The sequence below is a fragment of the Protomyctophum bolini genome, assembly GCF_963924005.1.
Source record: "Protomyctophum bolini genome assembly, chromosome: 9".
In the NCBI taxonomy this organism is placed as follows: Eukaryota; Metazoa; Chordata; class Actinopteri; order Myctophiformes; family Myctophidae; genus Protomyctophum; species Protomyctophum bolini.
Window position 1 is genome coordinate 16,886,935 of NC_137870.1, and position 17,330 is coordinate 16,904,264.

At 36.8% G+C, this 17,330-nt stretch overlaps 2 protein-coding genes across 3 annotated transcripts in view; one reads left to right on the top strand and one right to left on the bottom strand.

The window, feature by feature from the left end:
• The window catches only part of LOC308321523 (myelin-associated neurite-outgrowth inhibitor-like), a 395,831-nt gene that overhangs the window by 229,109 nt on the left and 149,392 nt on the right, over window positions 1-17,330 (top strand). The window lies entirely within an intron of this gene.
• Window positions 13,175-17,330, bottom strand: part of clpb (ClpB family mitochondrial disaggregase) — a 53,164-nt gene continuing 49,008 nt past the window's right edge. Inside the window, exons 16-17 of one of the 2 annotated variants that reach the window (XR_013964602.1) lie at window positions 15,153-16,439; window positions 13,175-15,122 (exon numbers count right to left, since the gene is read on the bottom strand). Coding sequence is in view for 1 of the 2 variants with exons in the window: in XM_080772192.1 (XP_080628318.1) it covers window positions 16,239-16,439 (201 nt within the window). In the remaining variant the exon portion in view is untranslated. Of the gene's footprint in view, window positions 16,440-17,330 lie in introns of both variants that reach the window. The other variant, XM_080772192.1, reaches the window with a different exon arrangement.

A 17,330-nucleotide genomic window follows, 5' to 3' on the forward strand; every position in this document is an offset into this window, starting at 1 on the left:
TTTTTAAATTTTGAAAAAAAAAGTTAGCCTCGTTTCTCATCATTTTGGACCGTGGGCTATAGCCCATATCGTACGGCATACTATAGCGCGCAGTTTTTCATCATTTTTGAAGATTTGAAAAAAATGACAAAATGACAAAAACGATGGGTTATAGCCCATGTTTTTTGAAATTTTAAAAAAGAAAGTTAGCCTTGTTTCTCATCATTTTGGACCGTGGGCTATAGCCCATATCGTACGGCATACTATAGCGCGCAGTTTTTCATCATTTTTGAAGATTTGAAAAAAATGACGAAATGACAAAAACGATGGGTTATAGCCCATGTTTTTTGAAATTTTGAAAAAAAAAGTTAGCCTCGTTTCTCATCATTTTGGACCGTGGGCTATAGCCCATATCGTACGGCATACTATAGCGCGCAGTTTTTCATCAATTTTGAAGATTTGAAAAAAATGACGAAATGACAAAAACGATGGGTTATAGCCCATGTTTTTTGAAATTTAAAAAAAAAAAGTTAGCCTCGTTTCTCGTCATTTTGGACCGTGGGCTATAGCCCATATCGTACGGCATACTATAGCGCGCAGTTTTTCATCATTTTTTAAGATTTGAAAAAAATGACGAAATGACAAAAACGATGGGTTATAGCCCATGTTTTTGAAATTAAAAAAAAAAAAGTTAGCCTCGTTTCTCATCATTTTGGACCGTGGGCTATAGCCCATATCGTACGGCATACTATAGCGCGCAGTTTTTCATCATTTTTGAAGATTCGAAAAAAATGACGAAATTACAAAAACGATGGGTTATAGCCCATGTTTTTTGAAATTTTGAAAAAAAAAGTTAGCCTCGTTTCTCATCATTTTGGACCGTGGGCTATAGCCCATATCGTACGGCATACTATAGCGCGCAGTTTTTCATCATTTTTGAAGATTTGAAAAAAATGACGAAATGACAAAAACGATGGGTTATAGCCCATGTGTTTTGAAATTTTGAAAAAAAAAGTTAGCCTCGTTTCTCATCATTTTGGACCGTGGGCTATAGCCCATATCGTACGGCATACTATAGCGCGCAGTTTTTCATCATTTTTGAAGATTTAAAAAAAATGACGAAATGACAAAAACGATGGGTTATAGCCCATGTTTAAAAAAAAAAAAAAAAAAAAAGTTAGCCTCGTTTCTTATCATTTTGGACCGTGGGCTATAGCCCATATCGTACGGCATACTATAGCGCGCAGTTTTTCATCATTTTTGAAGATTTGAAAAAAATGACAAAATGACAAAAACGATGGGTTATAGCCCATGTTTTTTTAAATTAAAAAAAAAAAAGTTAGCCTCGTTTCTCATCATTTTGGACCGTGGGCTATAGCCCATATCGTACGGCATACTATAGCGCGCAGTTTTTCATCAATTTTGAAGATTTGAAAAAAATGACGAAATGACAAAAACGATGGGTTATAGCCCATGTTTTTTGAAATTTTGAAAAAAAAAGTTAGCCTCGTTTATCATCATTTTGGACCGTGGGCTATAGCCCATATCGTACGGCATACTATAGCGCGCAGTTTGTCATCATTTTTGAAGATTTGAAAAAAATGACGAAATGACAAAAACGATGGGTTATAGCCCATGTTTTTTGAAATTTTGAAAAAAAAAGTTAGCCTCGTTTCTCATCATTTTGGACCGTGGGCTATAGCCCATATCGTACGGCATACTATAGCGCGCAGTTTTTCATCATTTTTGAAGATTTGAAAAAAATGACGAAATGACAAAAACGATGGGTTATAGCCCATGTTTTTTTAAACTTTTGAAAAAAAAAGTTAGCCTCGTTTCTCATCATTTTGGACCGTGGGCTATAGCCCATATCGTACGGCATACTATAGCGCGCAGTTTTTCATCATTTTTGAAGATTTGAAAAAAATGACAAAAACGATGGGTTATAGCCCATGTTTTTTGAAATTTTGAAAAAAAAGTTAGCCTCGTTTCTCATCATTTTGGACCGTGGGCTATAGCCCATTACGTACGGCATACTATAGCGCGCAGTTTTTCATCATTTTTGAAGATTTGAAAAAAATGACAAAATGACAAAAACGATGGGTTATAGCCCATGTTTTTTTAAATTAAAAAAAAAAAAGTTAGCCTCGTTTCTCATCATTTTGGACCGTGGGCTATAGCCCATATCGTACGGCATACTATAGCGCGCAGTTTTTCATCAATTTTGAAGATTTGAAAAAAATGACGAAATGACAAAAACGATGGGTTATAGCCCATGTTTTTTGAAATTTTGAAAAAAAAAGTTAGCCTCGTTTATCATCATTTTGGACCGTGGGCTATAGCCCATATCGTACGGCATACTATAGCGCGCAGTTTGTCATCATTTTTGAAGATTTGAAAAAAATGACGAAATGACAAAAACGATGGGTTATAGCCCATGTTTTTTGAAATTTTGAAAAAAAAAGTTAGCCTCGTTTCTCATCATTTTGGACCGTGGGCTATAGCCCATATCGTACGGCATACTATAGCGCGCAGTTTTTCATCATTTTTGAAGATTTGAAAAAAATGACGAAATGACAAAAACGATGGGTTATAGCCCATGTTTTTTTAAACTTTTGAAAAAAAAAGTTAGCCTCGTTTCTCATCATTTTGGACCGTGGGCTATAGCCCATATCGTACGGCATACTATAGCGCGCAGTTTTTCATCATTTTTGAAGATTTGAAAAAAATGACAAAAACGATGGGTTATAGCCCATGTTTTTTGAAATTTTGAAAAAAAAGTTAGCCTCGTTTCTCATCATTTTGGACCGTGGGCTATAGCCCATTACGTACGGCATACTATAGCGCGCAGTTTTTCATCCTTTTTGAAGATTTGAAAAAAATCACGAAATGACAAAAACGATGGGTTATAGCCCATGTTTTTTGAAATTTTGAAAAAAAAAGTTAGCCTCGTTTCTCATCATTTTGGACCGTGGGCTATAGCCCATATCGTACGGCATACTATAGCGCGCAGTTTTTCATCATTTTTGAAGATTTGAAAAAAATGACGAAATGACAAAAACGATGGGTTATAGCCCATGTTTTTTGAAATTTTGAAAAAAAAAGTTAGCCTCATTTCTCATCATTTTGGACCGTGGGCTATAGCCCATATCGTACGGCATACTATAGCGCGCAGTTTGTCATCATTTTTGAAGATTTGAAAAAAATGACAAAAACGATGGGTTATAGCCCATGTTTTTTGAAATTTTGGAAAAGAAAGTTAGCCTCGTTTCTCATCATTTTGGACCGTGGGCTATAGCCCATATCGTACGGCATACTATAGCGCGCAGTTTTTCATCATTTTTGAAGATTTTAAAAAAATGACGAAATGACAAAAACGATGGGTTATAGCCCATGTATTTTGAAATTTTGAAAAAAAAGTTAGCCTCGTTTCTCATCATTTTGGACCGTGGGCTATAGCCCATATCGTACGGCATACTATAGCGCGCAGTTTTTCATCATTTTTGAAGATTTGAAAAAAATGACGAAATGACAAAAACGATGGGTTATAGCCCATGTTTTTTGAAATTTTGAAAATAAAAGTTAGCCTCGTTTCTCATCATTTTGGACCGTGGGCTATAGCCCATATCGTACGGCATACTATAGCGCGCAGTTTTTCATCATTTTTGAAGATTTGAAAAAAATGACGAAATGACAAAAACGATGGGTTATAGCCCATGTTTTTTGAAATTTTGAAAAAAAAAGTTAGCCTCGTTTCTCATCATTTTGGACCGTGGGCTATAGCCCATATCGTACGGCATACTATAGCGCGCAGTTTTTCATCATTTTTGAAGATTTGAAAAAAATGACGAAATGACAAAAACGATGGGTTATAGCCCATGTTTTTTGAAATTTTGAAAAAAAAAAGTTAGCCTCGTTTCTCATCATTTTGGACCGTGGGCTATAGCCCATATCGTACGGCATACTATAGCGCGCAGTTTTTCATCATTTTTGAAGATTTGAAAAAAATGACGAAATGACAAAAACGATGGGTTATAGCCCATGTTTTTTTAAATTTTGAAAAAAAAAGTTAGCCTCGTTTCTCATCATTTTGGACCGTGGGCTATAGCCCATATCGTACGGCATACTATAGCGCGCAGTTTTTCATCATTTTTGAAGATTTGAAAAAATGACGAAATGACAAAAACGATGGGTTATAGCCCATGTTTTTTGAAATTTTGAAAAAAAAAGTTAGCCTCGTTTCTCATCATTTTGGACCGTGGGCTATAGCCCATATCGTACGGCATACTATAGCGCGCAGTTTTTCATCATTTTTGAAGATTTGAAAAAAATGACGAAATGACAAAAACGATGGGTTATAGCCCATGTTTTTTGAAATTTTGAAAAAAAAAGTTAGCCTCGTTTCTCATCATTTTGGACCGTGGGCTATAGCCCATATCGTACGGCATACTATAGCGCGCAGTTTTTCATCATTTTTGAAGATTTGAAAAAAATGACGAAATGACAAAAACGATGGGTTATAGCCCATGTTTAAAAAAAAAAAAAAAAAAAAAGTTAGCCTCGTTTCTTATCATTTTGGACCGTGGGCTATAGCCCATATCGTACGGCATACTATAGCGCGCAGTTTTTCATCATTTTTGAAGATTTGAAAAAAATGACAAAATGACAAAAACGATGGGTTATAGCCCATGTTTTTTTAAATTAAAAAAAAAAAGTTAGCCTCGTTTCTCATCATTTTGGACCGTGGGCTATAGCCCATATCGTACGGCATACTATAGCGCGCAGTTTTTCATCATTTTTGAAGATTTGAAAAAAATGACGAAATGACAAAAACGATGGGTTATAGCCCATGTTTTTTGAAATTTTGAAAAAAAAAGTTAGCCTCGTTTCTCATCATTTTGGACCGTGGGCTATAGCCCATATCGTACGGCATACTATAGCGCGCAGTTTTTCATCATTTTTGAAGATTTGAAAAAAATGACGAAATGACAAAAACGATGGGTTATAGCCCATGTTTAAAAAAAAAAAAAAAAAAAAGTTAGCCTCGTTTCTCATCATTTTGGACCGTGGGCTATAGCCCATATCGTACGGCATACTATAGCGCGCAGTTTTTCATCATTTTTGAAGATTTGAAAAAAATGACAAAAACGATGGGTTATAGCCCATGTTTTTTGAAATTTAAAAAAATAAAGTTAGCCTTGTTTCTCATCATTTTGGACCGTGGGCTATAGCCCATATCGTACGGCATACTATAGCGCGCAGTTTTTCATCATTTTTGAAGATTTGAAAAAAATGACGAAATGACAAAAACGATGGGTTATAGCCCATGTTTTTTGAAAATTTGAAAAAAAAAGTTAGCCTCGTTTCTCATCATTTTGGACCGTGGGCTATAGCCCATATCGTACGGCATACTATAGCGCGCAGTTTTTCATCATTTTTGAAGATTTGAAAAAAATGACGAAATGACAAAAACGATGGGTTATAGCCCATGTTTTTTTAAATTTTGAAAAAAAAAGTTAGCCTCGTTTCTCATCATTTTGGACCGTGGGCTATAGCCCATATCGTACGGCATACTATAACGCGCAGTTTTTCATCATTTTTGAAGATTTGAAAAAAATGACGAAATGACAAAAACGATGGGTTATAGCCCATGTTTTTTGAAATTAAAAAAAAAAAAGTTAGCCTCGTTTCTCATCATTTTGGACCGTGGGCTATAGCCCATATCGTACGGCATACTATAGCGCGCAGTTTTTCAACATTTTTGAAGATTTGAAAAAAATGACGAAATGACAAAAACGATGGGTTATAGCCCATGTTTTTTTAAACTTTTGAAAAAAAAAGTTAGCCTCGTTTCTCATCATTTTGGACCGTGGGCTATAGCCCATATCGTACGGCATACTATAGCGCGCAGTTTTTCATCATTTTTGAAGATTTGAAAAAAATGACAAAAACGATGGGTTATAGCCCATGTTTTTTGAAATTTTGAAAAAAAAGTTAGCCTCGTTTCTCATCATTTTGGACCGTGGGCTATAGCCCATATCGTACGGCATACTATAGCGCGCAGTTTTTCATCATTTTTGAAGATTTGAAAAAAATCACGAAATGACAAAAACGATGGGTTATAGCCCATGTATTTTGAAATTTTGGAAAAAAAGTTAGCCTCGTTTCTCATCATTTTGGACCGTGGGCTATAGCCCATATCGTACGGCATACTATAGCGCGCAGTTTTTCATCATTTTTGAAGATTTGAAAAAAATGACGAAATGACAAAAACGATGGGTTATAGCCCATGTTTTTTGAAATTTTGAAAAAAAAAGTTAGCCTCGTTTCTCATCATTTTGGACCGTGGGCTATAGCCCATATCGTACGGCATACTATAGCGTGCAGTTTTTCATCATTTTTGAAGATTTGAAAAAAATTACGAAATGACAAAAACGATGGGTTATAGCCCATGTTTTTTGAAATTTTGAAAAAAAAAGTTAGCCTCGTTTCTCATCATTTTGGACCGTGGGCTATAGCCCATATCGTACGGCATACTATAGCGCGCAGTTTTTCATCATTTTTGAAGATTTGAAAAAAATGACGAAATGACAAAAACGATGGGTTATAGCCCATGTTTTTTGAAATTTTGAAAAAAAAAGTTAGCCTCGTTTCTCATCATTTTGGACCGTGGGCTATAGCCCATATCGTACGGCATACTATAGCGCGCAGTTTTTCATCATTTTTGAAGATTTGAAAAAAATGACGAAATGACAAAGACGATGGGTTATAGCCCATGTTTTTTGAAATTTAGAAAAAAAAATTTAGCCTCGTTTCTCATCATTTTGAACCGTGGGCTATAGCCCATATCGTACGGCATACTATAGCGCGCAGTTTTTCATCATTTTTGAAGATTTGAAAAAATGACGAAATGACAAAAACGATGGGTTATAGCCCATGTTTTTTGAAATTTTGAAAAAAAAAGTTAGCCTCGTTTCTCATCATTTTGGACCGTGGGCTATAGCCCATATCGTACGGCATACTATAGCGCGCAGTTTTTCATCATTTTTGAAGATTTGAAAAAAATGACGAAATGACAAAAACGATGGGTTATAGCCCATGTTTTTTGAAATTTTGAAAAAAAAAGTTAGCCTCGTTTCTCATCATTTTGGACCGTGGGCTATAGCCCATATCGTACGGCATACTATAGCGCGCAGTTTTTCATCATTTTTGAAGATTTGAAAAAAATGACGAAATGACAAAAACGATGGGTTATAGCCCATGTTTTTTAAATTTTGAAAAAAAAAGTTAGCCTCGTTTCTCATCATTTTGGACCGTGGGCTATAGCCCATATCGTACGGCATACTATAGCGCGCAGTTTTTCATCATTTTTGAAGATTTGAAAAAAATGACAAAATGACAAAAACGATGGGTTATAGCCCATGTTTTTTGAAATTTTAAAAAAGAAAGTTAGCCTTGTTTCTCATCATTTTGGACCGTGGGCTATAGCCCATATCGTACGGCATACTATAGCGCGCAGTTTTTCATCATTTTTGAAGATTTGAAAAAAATGACGAAATGACAAAAACGATGGGTTATAGCCCATGTTTTTTGAAATTTTGAAAAAAAAAGTTAGCCTCGTTTCTCATCATTTTGGACCGTGGGCTATAGCCCATATCGTACGGCATACTATAGCGCGCAGTTTTTCATCAATTTTGAAGATTTGAAAAAAATGACGAAATGACAAAAACGATGGGTTATAGCCCATGTTTTTTGAAATTTAAAAAAAAAAAGTTAGCCTCGTTTCTCGTCATTTTGGACCGTGGGCTATAGCCCATATCGTACGGCATACTATAGCGCGCAGTTTTTCATCATTTTTTAAGATTTGAAAAAAATGACGAAATGACAAAAACGATGGGTTATAGCCCATGTTTTTGAAATTAAAAAAAAAAAAGTTAGCCTCGTTTCTCATCATTTTGGACCGTGGGCTATAGCCCATATCGTACGGCATACTATAGCGCGCAGTTTTTCATCATTTTTGAAGATTCGAAAAAAATGACGAAATTACAAAAACGATGGGTTATAGCCCATGTTTTTTGAAATTTTGAAAAAAAAAGTTAGCCTCGTTTCTCATCATTTTGGACCGTGGGCTATAGCCCATATCGTACGGCATACTATAGCGCGCAGTTTTTCATCATTTTTGAAGATTTGAAAAAAATGACGAAATGACAAAAACGATGGGTTATAGCCCATGTGTTTTGAAATTTTGAAAAAAAAAGTTAGCCTCGTTTCTCATCATTTTGGACCGTGGGCTATAGCCCATATCGTACGGCATACTATAGCGCGCAGTTTTTCATCATTTTTGAAGATTTAAAAAAAATGACGAAATGACAAAAACGATGGGTTATAGCCCATGTTTAAAAAAAAAAAAAAAAAAAAAGTTAGCCTCGTTTCTTATCATTTTGGACCGTGGGCTATAGCCCATATCGTACGGCATACTATAGCGCGCAGTTTTTCATCATTTTTGAAGATTTGAAAAAAATGACAAAATGACAAAAACGATGGGTTATAGCCCATGTTTTTTTAAATTAAAAAAAAAAAGTTAGCCTCGTTTCTCATCATTTTGGACCGTGGGCTATAGCCCATATCGTACGGCATACTATAGCGCGCAGTTTTTCATCAATTTTGAAGATTTGAAAAAAATGACGAAATGACAAAAACGATGGGTTATAGCCCATGTTTTTTTAATAAAAAAAAAAAAAAGTTAGCCTCGTTTCTCGTCATTTTGGACCGTGGGCTATAGCCCATATCGTACGGCATACTATAGCGCGCAGTTTTTCATCATTTTTGAAGATTTGAAAAAAATGACGAAATGACAAAAACGATGGGTTATAGCCCATGTTTTTTAAATTTTGAAAAAAAAAGTTAGCCTCGTTTCTCATCATTTTGGACCGTGGGCTATAGCCCATATCGTACGGCATACTATAGCGCGCAGTTTTTCATCATTTTTGAAGATTTGAAAAAAATGACGAAATGACAAAAACGATGGGTTATAGCCCATGTTTTTTGAAATTTTGAAAAAAAAAGTTAGCCTCGTTTCTCATCATTTTGGACCGTGGGCTATAGCCCATATCGTACGGCATACTATAGCGCGCAGTTTTTCATCATTTTTGAAGATTTGAAAAAAATGACGAAATGACAAAAACGATGGGTTATAGCCCATGTTTTTTGAAATTTTGAAAAAAAAAGTTAGCCTCGTTTCTCATCATTTTGGACCGTGGGCTATAGCCCATATCGTACGGCATACTATAGCGCGCAGTTTTTCATCATTTTTGAAGATTTGAAAAAAATGACGAAATGACAAAAACGATGGGTTATAGCCCATGTTTTTTTAAATTTTGAAAAAAAAAGTTAGCCTCGTTTCTCATCATTTTGGACCGTGGGCTATAGCCCATATCGTACGGCATACTATAGCGCGCAGTTTTTCATCATTTTTTAAGATTTGAAAAAAATGACGAAATGACAAAAACGATGGGTTATAGCCCATGTTTTTGAAATTAAAAAAAAAAAAGTTAGCCTCGTTTCTCATCATTTTGGACCGTGGGCTATAGCCCATATCGTACGGCATACTATAGCGCGCAGTTTTTCATCATTTTTGAAGATTCGAAAAAAATGACGAAATTACAAAAACGATGGGTTATAGCCCATGTTTTTTGAAATTTTGAAAAAAAAAGTTAGCCTCGTTTCTCATCATTTTGGACCGTGGGCTATAGCCCATATCGTACGGCATACTATAGCGCGCAGTTTTTCATCATTTTTGAAGATTTGAAAAAAATGACGAAATGACAAAAACGATGGGTTATAGCCCATGTGTTTTGAAATTTTGAAAAAAAAAGTTAGCCTCGTTTCTCATCATTTTGGACCGTGGGCTATAGCCCATATCGTACGGCATACTATAGCGCGCAGTTTTTCATCATTTTTGAAGATTTAAAAAAAATGACGAAATGACAAAAACGATGGGTTATAGCCCATGTTTAAAAAAAAAAAAAAAAAAAAAGTTAGCCTCGTTTCTTATCATTTTGGACCGTGGGCTATAGCCCATATCGTACGGCATACTATAGCGCGCAGTTTTTCATCATTTTTGAAGATTTGAAAAAAATGACAAAATGACAAAAACGATGGGTTATAGCCCATGTTTTTTTAAATTAAAAAAAAAAAAGTTAGCCTCGTTTCTCATCATTTTGGACCGTGGGCTATAGCCCATATCGTACGGCATACTATAGCGCGCAGTTTTTCATCAATTTTGAAGATTTGAAAAAAATGACGAAATGACAAAAACGATGGGTTATAGCCCATGTTTTTTTAATAAAAAAAAAAAAAAGTTAGCCTCGTTTCTCGTCATTTTGGACCGTGGGCTATAGCCCATATCGTACGGCATACTATAGCGCGCAGTTTTTCATCATTTTTGAAGATTTGAAAAAAATGACGAAATGACAAAAACGATGGGTTATAGCCCATGTTTTTTAAATTTTGAAAAAAAAAGTTAGCCTCGTTTCTCATCATTTTGGACCGTGGGCTATAGCCCATATCGTACGGCATACTATAGCGCGCAGTTTTTCATCATTTTTGAAGATTTGAAAAAAATGACGAAATGACAAAAACGATGGGTTATAGCCCATGTTTTTTGAAATTTTGAAAAAAAAAGTTAGCCTCGTTTCTCATCATTTTGGACCGTGGGCTATAGCCCATATCGTACGGCATACTATAGCGCGCAGTTTTTCATCATTTTTGAAGATTTGAAAAAAATGACGAAATGACAAAAACGATGGGTTATAGCCCATGTTTTTTGAAATTTTGAAAAAAAAAGTTAGCCTCGTTTCTCATCATTTTGGACCGTGGGCTATAGCCCATATCGTACGGCATACTATAGCGCGCAGTTTTTCATCATTTTTGAAGATTTGAAAAAAATGACGAAATGACAAAAACGATGGGTTATAGCCCATGTTTTTTTAAATTTTGAAAAAAAAAGTTAGCCTCGTTTCTCATCATTTTGGACCGTGGGCTATAGCCCATATCGTACGGCATACTATAGCGCGCAGTTTTTCATCATTTTTGAAGATTTGAAAAAAATGACGAAATGACAAAAACGATGGGTTATAGCCCATGTTTTTTTTAATTTTGAAAAAAAAAGTTAGCCTCGTTTCTCATCATTTTGGACCGTGGGCTATAGCCCATATCGTACGGCATACTATAGCGCGCAGTTTTTCATCATTTTTGAAGATTTGAAAAAAATTACGAAATGACAAAAACGATGGGTTATAGCCCATGTTTTTTGAAATTTAAAAAAAAAAAGTTAGCCTCGTTTCTCATCATTTTGGACCGTGGGCTATAGCCCATATCGTACGGCATACTATAGCGCGCAGTTTTTCAACATTTTTGAAGATTTGAAAAAATGACGAAATTACAAAAACGATGGGTTATAGCCCATGTTTAAAAAAAAAAAAAAAAAAAAGTTAGTCTCGTTTCTCATCATTTTGGACCGTGGGCTATAGCCCATATCGTACGGCATACTATAGCGCGCAGTTTTTCATCATTTTTGAAGATTTGAAAAAAATGACGAAATGACAAAAACGATGGGTTATAGCCCATGTTTTTTGAAATTTTGAAAAAAAAAGTTAGCCTCGTTTCTCATCATTTTGGACCGTGGGCTATAGCCCATATCGTACGGCATACTATAGCGCGCAGTTTTTCATCATTTTTGAAGATTTGAAAAAAATGACGAAATGACAAAAACGATGGGTTATAGCCCATGTTTTTTGAAATTTTGAAAAAAAAAGTTAGCCTCGTTTCTCATCATTTTGGACCGTGGGCTATAGCCCATATCGTACGGCATACTATAGAGCGCAGTTTTTCATCATTTTTGAAGATTTGAAAAAAATGACGAAATGACAAAAACGATGGGTTATAGCCCATGTTTTTTGAAATTTTGAAAAAAAAAGTTAGCCTCGTTTCTCATCATTTTGGACCGTGGGCTATAGCCCATATCGTACGGCATACTATAGCGCGCAGTTTTTCATCATTTTTGAAGATTTTAAAAAAATGACGAAATGACAAAAACGATGGGTTGTACAGTACCATTCACTTCAGATGGGTCTGATTTTTAAAGATGGAGCACCATGATCCCCCCCCCCCTCCAAACAAAAACATGATTATCAGGTAGAATGATTATACTACGAGGAAGATTTGTTTAAAAAAGTGTACAGAACGTGTTAAAAGGATGTTTTTATGTGGCCACACCCACCAGTTCATTAAGTATACCTGGTTTTCACCTTAGCACCCACCCACCTGAACTTAATCCTCACCCACAGCTGTGTTGTATTGATAACACCTTCAGGCTGGGCGGCATTGAGCGGAAAGAGTAGGATGAAGGCTCTAGGTCCTCCCGGTGGGGCCTCCTCACTGGTTGTTGAGTTGGTAGGTACAACAGCAGTGATTCTTCTTCTCTTCGTGTTTTTGAAGCATGTGGTTAGATGACAGTTCCCCACAGCAGTGTGTGGGGAGGAATCAATTGGTATAATGACAAAATGTGGAGAAAAAAAAAAAGTAGGCATATGGATGTTTCCAAATAGCACATCTTCTCAACTAATGAGTACCTACAGTAAATCTCTGTATCTGTCCTGTATAACACAACTGGTATTGCCATGACAACTGAATGTTCCCCAACAGATCAATATAGGTCTATTTTCTCTCTCTCTCTCTCTTAGGAGTGCACTATGGGTGCAGGTGTAGTGCGTTGTGGGGGGTCGACAGAGGAAATGTCTTTTGCTGCATGCTAATCCATCCCACCAGGGGAGATGTGCCTGGTGTGTGTGTGTGTGTGTGTGCAGGGTGGCTGGGGAAGGCATCCTCTACACTTCTATGCAATTCCATCCAAATGGGGAAACAGCCCTTTTCTCATGTTCTGTGACACGTCACACACCGCAGACATTCCTGCAAGATTCCTCTGTCATGTTGTGTCACTGGATGTGGGATGGGCGTCATTGTGTTATTGTTGTAGAATTCCCACCCAGGAACTTCTCTCTCTCTCTCTCTCTCTCTCTCTCTCTCTCTCTCTCTCTCACACACACACACACACACACACACCCCCACCCACCATCAATCAGACGTGACAGACAACACAAACTGAACAAAGACAACAGGAATTCCCTTCTGGTTGCGGTGACTTTATTTAACATGGTGGGTGTCGAGACACAACAATGAGAAATGTGGTTGTTTTAAATTCTGCCGCTTGTCGACACGATGTTTAGTATTAAACATTCATATGAGATTAAATATTTTCTTTTGTTGTCAATTTTTTTTTCCACAACATGCTGTCAAAACAACGTTGCTCATATTATGTCAACATAAACTATTTACAAGGCAGCTTGACTACTCATTACTGTCCACTGAACACTTTTACTTGTTTTTCTTCACAAACATGACGAACAAAATGGCTTTGTTATATTATATACAGTATCAAAGTTTTCTCCACAAAACAAAATGTGCATTTTTGTGAACTCTAAAAGCCACCATGTATGAGCAACATTTTTAGTAAACATAAGATGCAGTTTAAGCTGCTGTGAAATAATGAATGTTTTGTTTTTAAGTCTTAAGCAGCTCTCTATATTTGTTCAGTAACAGGACAAACAAGTAAAATTAAACAAAAAGTAAGCAGACAAAAGTGTAGCTACTATAACATTGAAGCTGATAAAGTGCTATCACAAAATAGATGAAAGAGAGAAGAGATGATTATAGCAATGATTACCATCAGAATATAGAGCTTTAACTTTAAACAATCAATCTTAGTTTTAAACAAACTATAAAGGAATGCACCTTTGGACATTTATGAGAAACAATGAACAATGTTCCTCTTATTTGGGCACACAGATCAGTGTACATTTGGCAATGTATGTGAACATTATTTATCCACAATGATCACAACAGTGTCATACAATTTGTCTCATTAAAGGGAATTGGAACCCTTGACTGGTTTTGTAGTTTGTTTTACAATTCAGAGTAAAAACTACAGCAGATTAAAAACATGGCAGGTCCGTAAGCAACGCAGCTGCAGCTAATCAAATTAATAAGGGGTGCGATATATTCAATTATGCAAATGTGCAAGCATAGACACTAGCAGATAGTTTTGTCAATGCACGTTGACGCCACTAAATCTAACACAGCCATTATTAACAGCTGTGTTGCTTACATCACAGTGTACTATAAGGTCAGCGTTATGCAGCCTGACATGTTTTAACCACTACAAAAATACTCCTTTGAATAGTTCCACTTCACATAGCTCTAAATATACATCAAATCTTCATATAAACGATATGTCTACAGTTTATGAGCTTAACTTTCACTGTCACTATTGCAAGCAATCATCCAAATAAAAAGCATCTGGTCTACCTCCACCGAAGCAGTGTTGTTTACTACAATAAATCAGATTTTACGAGATGCTGGAAACCACAATAAAAAAACATTGCAGTGGGACGGTGACAACATTACGACAGAGTATTATTGTCAATGTGATATTGCCTCATTCAACTCTGTACAACACAAAGCCTTATGACTGACAATACAAAACGTGATTTCTATCCACTGATGTTACAGCAAAATGACACATTGGCATAGGTTAGGGTTGTGTAGTTACTATACCTTGCCGTGATGTAACTCCAAATATTGGTGAAATATCTTCCAATAGTCTTACACTGACTGACATACATTGCACAGTGATGAAACATCTCCCAAAGTCACTCTTTTATCACACAAACGCACCCAACTTGATGTCGATTAACACATTTAACCCATTTTGGCCTGACGTCGAAATTTAAAAAATCCTGATCATTCTAAAAACAAACGGTTATGTAATGTTACATAATGGCAATAATCTGCATGGGTTGTGTTTGTGTGCCAGAACTGTTTCACTATGCAGTGCAAGCCATTGAGGAGACAATTGTGGAATATCAATTTCTAATCAATAGAGCAACTATTGAAGATATCTTGCAAATATTTGAAGTTACATCATGGCAAGTCATGCACTACACAACCCAAACCTTTAGCAAAGTGTCATTGTGGTTGAATGGGATCACACCCACTGTAATCACACTGATGAAGATGAGGTAGAGCTAGCTTCACACCTGATAAACCAACTATACTATATAAAACATACATTATGTTGGCTGAATGTGGAGCTGAAGAAGTCACTTTGGTTCACATTATGTTGGCAGTGTAACAATGGGGGGGGGGGGGGGGGGGGAGTACAGTAGTACTGTATTGTATGGGTTTACTGAGAACACAGCCAGTCATGTGTCATAATAGAAGTACCTTTATTGGATTATTGTCATTAAAATGTCCTTCCATGAGCTACCCAACATATGATGACGACGACGATGATGATGTAGTTATAATGACAGTGATGCAAATCGCTAGTGTGTACTGTGCGTATACTGTACGGCTGTTTGTTTGTTTGTTTGTGTGTGTGTGTGTGTGTGTGTGTGTGTGTGTGTGTGTGTGTGCGCAATGGGGGTGTAAGAATATGGCTATGGATGGAGACATTTCTTGTCAACGCATGCTTTCCATAGCCTCTATTTGGGTCTTGACTTGAATTTAAGCCCCATTCTTGTGGTAGCGAGGGAGTTTTTCCGTTACTCGCCATGCCACATGCAGTGGCCAGAAGAACACATTTCTTTTATCTGGAAGATAGGGGGTCCAGTCGAATTGTAAAGCGCATTTGACACTTATTTTAACCCATTAAAAGTTAAATTGGGAAAGTATTTGTCATTTTAGATTGTGGCATTGGTTGGTTATTAAAAAATGACCAAGGCTAAGATCTTTAAAGTATTTAAAAATGTTGAATAATTATTATTATTTTGAACACAAATCCTCTCTTCTGGTAGCCCCTGGCACAAACCATTGTCAGATGCATCAAAAATCAATTTGGTGGGTCCTGAAAAAATAAATAAAAATACTTACAGTACACCCCCTTTTATTTGTGTGTTGAATATCTGTAAAGTGTTGGTGTGTCTGTGCCTGTGCATTGGTGTTCATATGGCTTATAAGTATAGTACTATATATGTCTAAATAGTTGCTGTGGGTGTCATGGCGTGTATAGCCCTATATGTCTAAATAGTTGCTGTGGGTGTCATGGCGTGTATAGCCCTATATGTCTAAATAGTTGCTGTGGGTGTCATGGCGTGTATAGCCCTATATGTCTAAATAGTTGCTGTGGGTGTCATGGCGTGTCAGTTGTCCGGGCTGAGTGGAGGCCGGATGTCCAGGGTTCGAGCCGAGCTGTCCTCTCCTACGACCTCCAGGCGCAGACTGGGCCCGTTCAGTTCCTCGGGGCCGTCCTCCGATTGGACGGTCAGCCGCAGGGTACAGCCCTTGGGGAGGAGCTCCTGCTCGTATGCGGCGGCCAATTGGTTGACAACCCGCCGCTCCACCTGGGGAACCAGAGAACGAGGCGAATGGGGACACAGTGCATCGTTGCTGTCGGGGAGAAACCTTGTATCTCCATATTTTAACGTTTTTTTTTTTCCTCCATAAATCGGTGGTTTTCAACCAGCGGTCTGGGGACCACCAGTGGTCCTTGAAGGGGATCCAGATGGTCCCCAGCTAAATGATGGAAAGTTGGTAACCAAATGTACCTAGGCTAAATCTCATCAAATGATGGTCCGTGACTCAAACACCAAATAAATAATGGATTAATATAATGGATAATGGATTAATATGAAAAGGATTGAAAACCACTGCCGTAAATGAATTAATTTTGGACATATAAGGTTTCCACCCGACATCGACGATATGTTGTTTTATTTATATATTACTATTATACCAATCTATTGTGAATACATTTTTAAGTTACTAGACTGTCACAAGACAGACACGTTTGTGGACAGCTATTTTCAAGAGATTCAGTAGAATGGAAGAGGAAGGAGAGAAAAAAGGAGCAGTCCAAGTATAGACCCCTGGGGGCCTCCAGTCAACGAAGTATATACAACTGTATTCCATTTGTTGCAGTAAATGCTTAAATGTTATCTACAGTATGACGCGAGTGTTCCTGACTCAAAAGCAAAAATAGATCTATGATCGGAGCTCACAGATAGTTCTGCTACTTTCACTATTGTTTTAATACTCAAATGGTCTTCACTTCACTGTCGGTCAGAAACCTCTTACAGTATCTCCATATTCTTTGGAGATACTCTTTTTGTGTTTTTTCATAAACAAACGTCCTACTTGATCATACTGCAGCGTCACACAAAAGTATCAAAAGTAGCACATCTACATCTACCGGTATTATTATTATTATAGATCATTTTAAATTTGAATCCTGA